General features: G+C 41.5%; 1 protein-coding gene and 1 non-coding gene across 6 annotated transcripts in view; both read left to right on the forward strand.

Moving 5' to 3' along the window:
- LOC146680934 (nck-associated protein 5-like) overlaps nucleotides 1–10,928 on the forward strand; it is a 187,205-nt gene extending 176,277 nt beyond the window's left edge. For all 5 annotated transcript variants that reach the window (XM_085449739.1, XM_085449740.1, XM_085449741.1 and 2 more), the window contains one exon: nucleotides 7,993–10,928. In XM_085449739.1, the coding sequence (XP_085305865.1) occupies nucleotides 7,993–8,304 (312 nt within the window). In that variant the 3' untranslated portion in view covers nucleotides 8,305–10,928. The remainder of the gene's footprint in view (nucleotides 1–7,992) is intronic.
- A 973-nt stretch (nucleotides 10,929–11,901) lies between these two features.
- On the forward strand, nucleotides 11,902–11,976 carry trnar-ccu (transfer RNA arginine (anticodon CCU)). The gene has a single exon. It is a non-coding gene; the product is annotated as a tRNA-Arg (tRNA).
- The last annotated feature ends 477 nt before the right edge of the window (nucleotides 11,977–12,453 follow it).

The raw sequence follows: 12,453 nt of genomic DNA on the forward strand, positions 1-12,453 counted from the left end.
AGACCACTTTGCGGGTTTCTAACTCTAATTTCAAGACACTTTGCGTTTGGTATGAAATGTGTCGTATTTTTCTGCTATTCGTATTATGGTAGTCATGTTTACTGCAAAAATGCGTTTGGTATGAAATGTGTCGTATTTTTCTGCTATTCGTATTATGGTAGTCATGTTTACTGCAAAAATGCGTTTGGTATGAAATGTGTCGTATTTTTCTGCTATTCGTATTATGGTAGTCATGTTTACTGCAAAAATGCGTTTGGTATGAAATGTGTCGTATTTTTCTGCTATTCGTATTATGGTAGTCATGTTTACTGCAAAAAGTTCAAATAAAGCAGCAACTTCCATACATGAATAACAAAAACAACGACATTTCAGAAACTGCAGTTTCTCTACTGGCTCTGAAAATGACTCGTTCCCCATAGACTTCCAGTTTTACAGAGGAAATAAACAACTTTCCACCCAGCAGCTAAAAACTGTTTTTATGGTTTTAACCAATTTTCCCCCAATTTAAGAGCCTGGCTGCTTTCACTGGAAGATGGGTGCCAACGCAAGTATCCACACCTGTCTGCTAGGCTAACCAAATAATGTGACGACTGATATCTGTTCCTGCTACCCTTAGCTTACATCTCAAGTCCTGTTTCTCACAAGGTAAAGCTGGTTGTTGTTAATCCAAAGGTTAGTAGTTTGCATGTCACACTGTCCTTGAGCGAGATACTGACCCCAAGTTGGTCCCAATTTAGAACTCCTCGAACGAATGTTAGACAAAGTGCTTAAAGTACTTGTAATACCTGTTTCTTAGTACGCCTTTAGTACCAACTGAGTTTGATTATGTCTATTGCTACAAGACAGGATGGATCTATGCATGCGTGGGCCCTGTGATTGGCTGGTACTGACTAGGTATTTGGATTAATGAGCAGTTAAACACACGTACCTAATGAAGTCACCGGTGAGTGGAAGTACCAGTCCGTGTAAAATGTGACTTTTCAAACCCAGGGAGACAAATCCAGATGAAGAGGAAGTCTGATTAGCTTTAATAAAAGGTAAAAGGTGTTTCAAATGCAACAACAGCACACCTGAGTTTGTCTAAACTTTTTCTTAGGTACAAATAGTATTGTAAACTTACAGTTTTTAGACAAAGCACCAATAAAAAACCCAAAATACAAATAAAAAAAGAGCAGCTGTAAAATTTAACCTGTAAAGTTTGACTCCACCTTACTACTGCTGCATAGTAAATTTACTTACTCCGATGGGAACCCACTTACTGAAGCATCCTATCGCACTGTGTACGTTTGCTGTGATTTTACTAGCAGCTAATTCCACTGATTTCAAACTTCTGCGTTAAAATAAGCATTCGTGTCAACAATAACCTTATTCGTCAGCCGTGAACCGACCGTAATGATGGATGACTGCTTCTGAACCCATTTACCCCGCATTATTCCTCTGAAAAAGACAATCTATCCGAGTGTCATCACCTCCTCACCCCTGGCTGTGCACGTCCACACCTGTGCGGCCGCTCTCCTTTTGTCGTGGCTCGGGAGCATTTGACTGTCACCGCCTTTAGTTTGGGGAAGTTTGGTGGCTGGTAGCGGGCCTGTGTCAGAGCCCCGTGATTTAAGCGCCTTTAATAACCTTTCACAAACACTCAGGAGAGTGATGTAAAGCTCAGCGGCTCCCATCAGGGCCCTCACAGCCCGTGCTGGCCTCCCATTCATCATCCTGACAGCACCTGACAGCCCCGCTAACGGCGCCCCCCACCCCCTTCTCCTTTCTATCCTCTCCTTCCTCCCAGTCTCTCTTTCTCCCACATGTCTTTGCCTTTCTTCCCCTTCAGTTTTGCCCCTCTCTATTTCTGTCTCCCATACAACTCTCTTTGTCTTTCTTCCCAGTTGACTTTGCCCGCTTTCGCTCTAAACAGGTTTCCTTTGTCTCCTTCTGTCTTGTTTTTGTCCTCCTTGAATGAACTTTTGTGCTTTTATTGCTTTTCCTGCTTACTCATTACTTTCCCCCCTTTATTTCCACGCTTTGTCTGGGATATTGCTGCAGGAAAACAGCATCAGAACTTGTGCCAAGGTGTGGCATTGGTGATATTCCTGTGGCCCAGGTCCAAACAAAACCCTTCTGTGTAGCACAAATCAGCAGACTCCTCAAGCGTGGAACAGCTTGTTACCTTGGGCAGTAATTACATGGTGAGGGTTAGGGGAACATTTCAGTTGACATGCAGTTTGAAATAAGGCTGCTAGATAACCAAAACTGCATCAGTGTACAAATAAATATCAGCAGCAGGAATATGCGCTTCCCACTGTGTCACTGTCAGGCTGATAGCATCGCCAGAGTCAGATGGAAAAGACCCCGAAATAGAAAGCGAGAAGCCGCCATCGCACTTTCACCACACTGGCCCGCGATCAAATTACTCGCGCAGTGGTGACAGCAAAGACAACACATAGCCCGAGACAATAAATAAGTTATATTAGCATTTCCCCTCCCACCACCACTGTTGTCCTCATTGTAAAGTAACCCAGACGCTACAATCACACGATGCACGGACACGAAGTTGCTGAAATTCTGTCAGCAACAATAGAAAATGAGTTTTCCAATTACTTCTCCCTCCAAACTTTTCTCAAACCTGACACTGACCAAACTTGTGATTTGTTGCCTCCTTTCAGCACAGTTCACACTGAATACACTTTCACGTCATTGAAACTGGCCATGAATAGTTTCTAATAACCATTCAACACCCAGCTTGATGTCTGTCCACAGCTGCTCTGATTTTCTTGCAGATAACATGGGAAAAAAATTGTTTTGTTAGTATTAACACAAATCTCGCTTCATAATGCCTCCATGTGCTGAATACAGATCTGCTTCTATTAATTTTTTTTCTCATCACATCCTTTCGGCAAACTTAAATGCCAGCAGTGGACTTGTTGCTTTATTTTGAGGATGAACAAATAACATCTATGTCAAAGTCCTTGAGCTCTCAATCTTGGCTCGTGGTGACAGAAAGGTTTGCTAATTGGTTTACAGTGTAGATAATAATATTTGTCATCTTATTGCAAGTTATATCTTTAATAAACCAGTCAAAAGAAGCAAGTCAATCCTCCATATACATTCCTGTTAAAAATACATACTATTCAGGAGAAATAAACATGTTTGCAGCCTGTTACGAAACTAAACTAAACTAGATGAGGGCTCCTTTAAGCCACCCATTTTAATCGTATTAAGGTTCCAAGTTATGCAGTATTAAAGCATCATCTACATATAAATATATAATGATGAACCATGCATGTATATACCAGCATAGCCATACGTTTGACACTCACTGATATGTCAGTAAATGGCAGTCGTTGCAATTTTCAACCTCAGAGTTTACTTCTGGACCAACTGCTTTGCATCAGCTGCTTTATTAAATAGAAAAACAAGAATAATATAGTTATAAATATGCACTGATTAGTGTGTAATTATGTTTTCTAACAAACTGCAACTGCAGACTCAAAATATGAGGCGTCATGCCAATGTTTTATTATATGAGAACGTGTCCTCTCCACCAAAGAATGCAAAGGAAAGAGAAAACGCAAACAACATTTTAATAAAATGTTATCCTCAATGTCCTGAACACTAACATGCAAAAATGTGGATAAATATACTCATTTATTCCTGATACTGTTATTATCAGCACATTAGACATGTGATGCTCCTGTCTCTGGACATCTGACAATGAGCTCGCTAAACAGCAGCAACAGCTGGTTATAAGCTAACATTATGCCAGCTAATGTTAGGCTTGAGAGTCCTAAAAACCACACTTTCCCTCTGATAACAGTTTGATTACATTCTCAAATCCTTGGTGAGTTTATTCACTAAGTGTCTAAGTCCAATCCAATTGAAGACAGTTTCACTAATGTCAGATAATAGAAGCTAACGGTGGCTAATAGAGGCTAACAGCAGCTAACAGAGGCTAACAGCAGCAAAAACAGTTGCACTTACTGACAGAAAAGTTCACACGCCCTAAACAGCTCATCTCAGCATCACTGTCACTAGACAGAAAAATTCTTCATTGTCAATATCCCAGCATAACAAAATTACTGACAATAAATACCATATTTAAACATAGCTTACTGACTAATTAACAGATACATGAGGGTTGTAATGGTATGATGCTGAGCACTTTACATGAGTTTTTTTGCATAATATAAAATCCCCATAAGGAGGTGAAACTGCACATGAGGTTCATGCATAGTTACTGTGGGGTCGTGTTAAGATGGGGAGGAAGCTGTGTTTCGGTCGGTCTGTATGTGTTTGGATAGTTTTAAAGCGCCTGCCATAGTCATAGGAGCCTGAACACAGATCGGGGCGGTCGTGGCTCAAGAGTTGGGAGTTTGCCTTGTAATCGGAAGGTTGTCGGTTTGAGCCCCGGCTTGGACAGTCTCGGTCATTGTGTCCTTGGGCAAGACACTTCACCCGTTGCCTACCGGTGGTGGTCAGAGGGCCCGGTGGCGCCAGTGTCCGGCAGCCTCGCCTCTGTCAGTGCGCATCAGGTTGGCTGTGGCTACAATGTAGCTTGCCATCACCAGTGTGTGTGAATGGGTGGCTGACTGGTTGTGTAAAGTGCTTTAGGGGCTAGAAAAGTGCTATACAAATACAGACCATCGTCCGAGGGGTGTGTTGTCTTCATGGTTTTGCTTGGCCCTCTTTATGATTTTGTTTTTGTTTGTGCTGCTTTCACAACATGCTTGTGTCACCTTTGGTGCAGCTACCATACAAGGCTGTCATGCAGGCTATGAGAATGCTCTCTGTTGTGCATGTGTAGAAGGTGATGAGCAGCTGTTGGAGCGGTTTGGCTCTCATCAGCCTCCTTAGAAGGTAAAGTCATTATTTTGCCTGACCTGTGGCTGCTGATGTGTTCTCATTCCAGTAAAGGCGACCCCCCCTCCCTGGGGACTCCAAGATGGCAACTGTTACTAGCTCCATCTTTTATTTACAGAGTGTGGCTATTACAATTTTGGTCATTAAAAGCTACTAAGTATAGCAGTGTGCATACAATTAGTTTGACTTCATGAGAAATCTGAAGGATTACAGATCTAAAGCATAGACGTGTAACATCTGTACGACTCAGAATATTAACGTAAAAAGGGAAAAATACATAACAGCAGGGGAAAACGAAAAAATGTTTCTTGCTTGAGCCTTAATAAAAGACCCTTTCACTCAGCTTTTGTAGCAAGCAGGTCTGCTGAATTTGAGTTTAGACATCCTATTACTGGCATGTGATGCAGAACCAATTGCTGATTCGGGCCCTCGTGTTTTCAAGAAGGAAGCTCTCACTGAGACGTCCGCCTGGAGCCTGAGTTATGTGTGGAGCCATCATTTTGGCTGCGCCCGCAGGTGGTACAGAGACCTGCACCGGGAAGCTTCGATCTGCAGGTAATTGTGTTCCTCCGAAATCAAACCCAATCAGCGATAGCACAGCCAACCCCCCTTTCTTTTCTCTCCTCTTGTTTGTGACGAATGGAGGCTGGCTGAGAGAATCAGCATCTGAAGACTGTTTTTCACTGTCGCACAGCTAATCACAGATTCACGTTGTGCACTCTTTTCTTTGCCCCGAGGCGGTTTAACGACAGGTCTTTTCTTTTTTGTACAGCTGACAAAAATCTGACACAAAAATAGGAAAGCTATGAAAAAGCACGCGTGGGTGTCGAATTAAAACTCGTCCGGTCTAATCTGCATTCAGCACCTGTTTTTAATTTGGAAGTTAACCTCCGCACCTGCAAAAAAAAAAAAAAAAAGCTGCTCCTGTGTGTCAGATGTGAGTCACACGTCACCTCTGGGCACATTTTTCCTTTAATATTTCTTTTGATTCCGACCTCTTTACAAATTTATGATGACTCCGCCTCCCAACAAAGGTCACCGTGCAGATTAATGGGCCTCGATGGGATGTTAGGGTTTTGTGTTGATTCGGCATCAGTCACAATATGAGGTGATTACTTTCATTTTTAGCCTTCCTGTTGAACTTTTCAGGCATTTTCTTTTACATTTGCATGTTTAAAACTCTTCCAGGATTTGATGCTCTTATGAGACCTGCTGCATTTAGAGGCAAATGATTTCCTCTCTTCCCTCTCAATCCTTTCCTCATCATGACATAGTTTACACCTGGGTTGGCACGTGAATGTAATTAGGTTGTTAGTAAGAGAAACTGAGAAGACTTAACTAATGTTTCACTATAGAGCAGTGACATCCCTGTATCGAGCACGAACAGCCTGCTATGTCTCACAGAAAGAAATCCAGTTTCAGCGGTATGTCATTTAGTCAGTAAGCTGTCACTGCATACATCTACAGAAGCACCACATCACCAAAGGTGGAATATTTTGATAAGATAAGAGATGAGGCTACTTGATAAGGAGAAAAATATGCTAGATCAGGCTGCAGCAGGAAATAGAAGAAACCCTAAATGGACACACTTCCATTACATACAGACCTTAGAATGAATTAAAAATATAAATAATAAAAAAATAAATTAAAATAAGCTGTTCAATCAATGGTTTCACAGACAACAGGACTAATTAATTAATTAACAGCTGTGCTTACATAAAGGGACACTGTACTTCCTGCTACAGTTCAAAATTACGTGACTTCAGCTTCTTGTAGATTGATGCTATGAGCCTGCTCCTGCTCTGTGGCTGGAAATGTCAACCCTGTGGACCAGACTAACAGCAACAGGCTCATGTGAAGCTTTCACCCTACAGTATATTAATTAGGCTGGGATATAGCAGCATTATGAACATAGACATTTTTACAGAGTAAACAAAAAAGGTGAGCTAATGTCTCCTTAGGTCGCCCACTTTTACATACTGTTAAATCAGAAATAACCAAATTAAACTTTTCTCGTTGTGGCCTCTTTGATAAAAAGGAGAAATTCCTTGCTTTATGACTTATTCGATCAAACCCTTTTGGTTTTTATTTAGGTGGAACTTTTGTAATAAAGGCTGTGAAAGCATGTATTTATGGCTAAGTAAGACAAATGTGATCACGTTTTCAGTGTGATAAGAGGCAGATGAGACCTTCATATTAAGGGGAACTTTTAAAGATCTCTGTGTGTGTGTGACCCTTGCAGTAAGAGTTTGCACGGGCCAAATTGTGCTAATAAAGTTCAGTGGCGTATGTGTTTGTGCTCCTTGTGTGAAGTAGTTCTGGATTTATGTCCGAAGGGAGCTACAGCTCGCAGCTAAATGCTAAACGGTCCAGGTTTGGAGGGTCCCTAGAGGTTGTCCAGCCCCTGCAGCTACTCCTCTGTGTACTTACCCCTGCAAAAAGCACCTATGAAGATAGCTGCTGTGCTCCCAGGCTTTATTTGTTGCAGAAATAAAGTTGTTTACAGCCTCTGAGGAGGTGTTTTGATGCTGAGGGGTACAGTAACTACCTTGTTAAAGTGTCTTTTGAGACACGCATTAAAAAGATACTGGGAAGCAGGTACATTATGAATAAGAACAGACTATTTTTAGGTGTATGTGTTGTGTTGCTTTCCCTCTGAAGGGATTATTTTACTCTGTGATTGTGTGGCAATGGGTCATATGACAGTGAAGCAGACGGCTAATGCATGCTTTTACAGTTTTTGTAGCTGAGTTAGCTAAAGGTGTGTTTCTTGGTCTGGCACATTTTGGCATCAGCTAAGAGATGAAACCACTCCTGCTAATTGAAGCAGTGTTAACAAACAGCAGCTTTTTTACTAATGTATTCCTACAAAGCAGATGGTCAGAGGTAATGCAAAAGAAATAATAACGTTGAATGGCACAGTTAATGTAGCAGGAAGAGTGCCGAGGGGACCTGCCAGCACCCAAGACGTACATTTGGTCGTTGAGCGTGACAAAAATCTCAATATAGATCACTGTCGTACTCACTGTTGTTAGAGTAGAGACAGGGCAGCGCAAAAAGTTCACACTGCAGCATTTACCGTAACATGAACTAGCGTGTATTTGCTCTTCATTAACAGATGTTCCTTTCTCTCTGCAGAAAGAGATTCCCATGGAGAAGATGCCCGTCAGCACAAGCCAGCCGCTCTCTCTCAACTTCTCTTTGGAGTCCTTAAACAAGCTGAATCAGAGCAGCTCCAGCAGCCTGTACCCGGACACGGGCTCGGGCGGCTGCAGAGCTGACTGCCACGCCGACGGGGGGAAGAGCGGGGAGAGCTGCTTCAAAGGAGACGAGGCCTCGTCCTCCTCCAGTTTCACGAGCAGGCCCGCGGTGGATCCCGTGGGCTCCCTTAGCGACTCGCTGTACGACAGCTTCTCTTCCTGCACCAGCCAGGGATCCAACGAAGTCTGAAAAAGCAGGGCTGTAGAGATGGAGTCCAGTTTTCAAGACATTTCTCTTTCAGATTCTGTCCTTCTTATTGGAAATCATGCCTTGATTGGCTGGAGGTTGAACGACACAGTGGACATATGGAGTGGATTTTTGGGTAGATTACATCTGTTTTTCTAGGGGATTACCCCTAACAGGGTTGGGCGATACATTAACATTTTCTGCCACATCTCCACAACTAATTATTTTGGCAAACTGAGGTACACCTTAGCATCTTAAAGCAGCCATTCCCAAATTAAAAATATATATTAATTAAAAAACTATCAATTTGAAGTGGCATCGTTTTGGAAAGCCGACATTTTAAAAAGTTTGTATTTATTTATTGAAAACGCCCAAACTTTGGGAACCACAGATGGGATAACAGCAACTCTATCAAACAATTAGGGTAGAAAACCAGGAACATTTGGCATGTCAGTGAAAAACTTTGATATCTGTGTACAGCTTTCCACTCTTGCTCATAAAACCTCCAGAAAGTAAGGAGCTATTGCACTTTAGAGTTAATTATTTACAGCGACATTATAAAAGGTGGACGTACTTCCGAATATAACAAAATAAATAAAGAAATAAAGCCAATGCAGAAGTGCCTTAAACCTGCATTATTCTTTAATAACCACCAGGGAATGCAGACCTGTAGTTCCAGAAAGACTTGTTGTCTATGGGAAAATAATCCAGAGACAACATAAGTAAACACTTTTGTGATGAGTTTATTAGCTCACTTGCTTAATTTGGGTCATACTCAGTAAATATTTAAGTCCATTCTGTACATTCTTTGAAGTTTAACGATTATCCGGGGTGTGCCATGTCCGTCCCTCGTCAACTGCAGTTTAAAAACATCGGAAGTTTGAACTTCTGAAACCAATGGGTGATGTTACCACAGCCACATCCATCTTTTATACTGTCTACGGTTGCAACGCAGAAAATTAGCAAACTAAAACGCCAAAAATCTCCCGCAATAATACAACCGCCAATCATCTGAGCCGGTCACTGTCCTATCGCCCAACCCTAAACACTAGTTTGTGTTTATTTTCTTCTTTTTTCTCAGCCTTGCAAAAATGTCTTGGTTTTGGTTTGGATCTGCTCTTGATTTCCTCTCAACCTTCAGCTAATCTTGGAGAGGACTTGTCTCAGTTACAGCCCTGCCATGAAAGGACGAGTGCCGGTCCCCTCTGCCTACAACAAGAAGCACTTAGAAGAGCTACAGACGCGAGGATGAATCCTCAACCTAAAAAAGAAAAGAAAAAAAAACAGGACTTTTAAAGGTTTGGCTTGGGTGTGGTGGACTGGACAGCAATACACGTTTGTATCATTAGTGACCACCCCTCCTCCTCTTCCTCCCACCATGCTGGTGTACTTCTTATCATTGCACTGTAACAAATACTGTACAAAGATGTGTAAAATAAAAGAAAACACGACAAGCAGAATGGGCAATATTTGCATAAAACTCCATTTTTGAAACTCTTTTAAAACCCAAGGTGTCATCTTATGGATTGCTGCTATGTACAACGCCCATTGAAAAGTTACCCCCCCCCCCCCCCAAAAAAAACAAAAAAAAAACACCTGATCCATCTTTCTCTACTCTCTTGAAGCAATATTTTTCAAAGACATAATTAAAGTTTTCTTTCTTTTTTAGTCATTTTTTATCATTTTAATCTTGTTGTGTTTTTCCTTAAGCAGTTAAACACCCAGTGGTGGCAAACTATCTCCGCAGCTTCTCTAACGAGGACGTTTCCACATGGTACATGAATTAATGAGACCAGGTACAGATAAAACAAGCAAACATAAGGTGTCGTCGCCCGTAGCTCAGGGAACATACTGGACTAAAGTCGATTGTAAAAATGAAAACGCAGCCATCGGGAAAGCGTAGACAAATGGCTCTCCAAGCATCCAAACGTAGTCTCATGTAGCATAACACACCCAAACTCTCCAAAACCTCAGCTTTCCTCTCGTGGCTGTATATTATGTTGTATATATTAAAAAAATATAAGTTAATATCAGAACGGGCATTGCTGATCGATATATATGCAAGTAAGAACAAAAAGAAAGTAAAAAGATGTAAATTGTTTGCCAATCGTTCAACCTGTTTAATGTCTGCTGTTTGGCGTCTTGTGTTTTCTTTCGGGCGTTCTTCTTCTTCTTCTTGTTGTTTTTAAAAAAAGTAAAAATATTATTTTGATCAATAAGAGCTCACGCTAAAATGTTTTTTATCACTTTTTTTATCACATTTCTCTCTGGAATTTGACCAGCTGGTGCTAATCAACAGAGCCGACTGTGTGTTTTCGATTTTTCTATGAAACTGTTAATATTGTATGAAGAGAGTCTGAAGAGGACTTGTGTATTTTTCTAGATGTCCAGTATTTATACCCACATTTTGTACTGTCAGACTGTAGTGTGATTGTCATGCTTCACCTCTTTCCTTAAACCTTCCTTTGTAAAGAGAAAGTTACCAGCAGTGTTACTTTGGTAATTAATATTATTGTTATTATTATTATTACTGTGTGCAATTTGTCTGTTACACTAGACTTTAATGCTATATTTTATGTAACTATTTCCTAAATAAATACGAGAAACTATTTCCTATTTCAACCTGAGCTGCAGGATGTCTGTGTGTTTTTCTGAGCAATATAGTGAAGGAGGTGCTACGTGTACCTTCATACGCGGTGATTCATTTGACCTTTCTTTAAGTGTGAAAATCCAGGTTTGGAGAAAGCCCTCCCCAAAATGTTTCATGGCGTGTAATCACCGCTTCCCCCTCACAATCTGTCAGCAGGGGCTGAAGCTCAGAGCTCTCGCTGCAGAGGGATTTATAACCATTAGTCCCCTGATGGGCAATTATACGCATATAAATAAACGCAATTAGTTTAAGCACGCTTGGAAGATTTCTCTTTCTCTGTGTCTGCCTCTTAAGCATAGGCTTGTAGGTTATTTGATCAGCACGCGAGCAGATTTAAAGTCGAGGTTAAGTAGTATGCTTTTTTTTTCTTTTGTTCTGTGCAGTTCCTCAAGGTGAATCACAACGTAAAGAACTGACAGTATTAGACCAATAACCCCTGTGAGCAGCATCTGGTGACTGTGGGAAGGAAGAACTCCCTTTTAACGGGAAGAGATCTCCAGCTGACCAAGTCTCAGGAAGTGGAAGCAACTGGTAGAGGATTAGGAGAAAGCGAAGAGAGGAAAGAATAAGAGAGACATAGGTGCACTGATTTATTATTAGAAAAGACTGTATTAAAATTTCATGAAAAGGTCACAGAATTTGGTGATGACTACACAGCGGTATTACAAAAATAAAAATGAGTCACAAAGTGCAGAACTTAATGGATTTTCACAGCACTGAAAATATGACTCAAAAACTGAAAAGTAGTTCAAGTTCTCAAAGTGAGTTTCAGAGACGTGCAAACGGTCCGGAAGCCAAAGCTAACGTCAATTGCTGCAAATAATAAAATGGAGCAGTACTCAAGTGATTATAAAAGTCTTCATGGGTTAATAATCAGGCACACAAACACTAACATGTCTAAGTGTCCTTTAAAGTTAAACCTTGCTTGTACCTGCTAGCTCCTGTGTGCAGCCCCAGTGGCCCAATGGATAAGGCACTGGCCTCCTAAAAGCCAGGGATTGTGGGTTCGAGTCCCATCTGGGGTGCTGTCCAGCAGAGTGGCGCAGCCTAAGCGTGCTGGGCCCATAACGCAGTGGTCGATGGATCAAAACCATCCTCTGCTAGCACTTTCAGACAGCCACCTTGCTGTCCTCGTATACAAACGCTGGCTTTGCCACTTCTAGTACTGATGTGTCCCTTTATTCCTCAAAGATTTTGGTCTATTATAGACTTGATGTCATCGCTGAGTTGCTGCAGATTTGTCCATCTAGCATCCTAAAGGCGCTCTATAGGACTGAGATCTGGCGACTGTGGAGAACACTGAACTCATCATGTTCAAGAAACCAGTTTGAGATGATCTAAGCTTGTGACATGGTGTGTTATCCTGCTGGAAGCAGACACCAGCAGCACTAATACGAGGCAGGATGGATCCATGTTTTAATGTCTATGCCAAATTCTGAAAACATCTGAAGGTAGCAGCAGCGATTGATACTCATCAGACCAGGCAAGATTTTTCCAATCTT

Source organism: Copadichromis virginalis, linkage group LG23 (genome assembly GCF_057382275.1).
Source record: "Copadichromis virginalis isolate Kocher_CV1m ecotype Utaka linkage group LG23, C_Virginalis_male_GT1.1, whole genome shotgun sequence".
Classification (NCBI taxonomy): Eukaryota; Metazoa; Chordata; class Actinopteri; order Cichliformes; family Cichlidae; genus Copadichromis; species Copadichromis virginalis.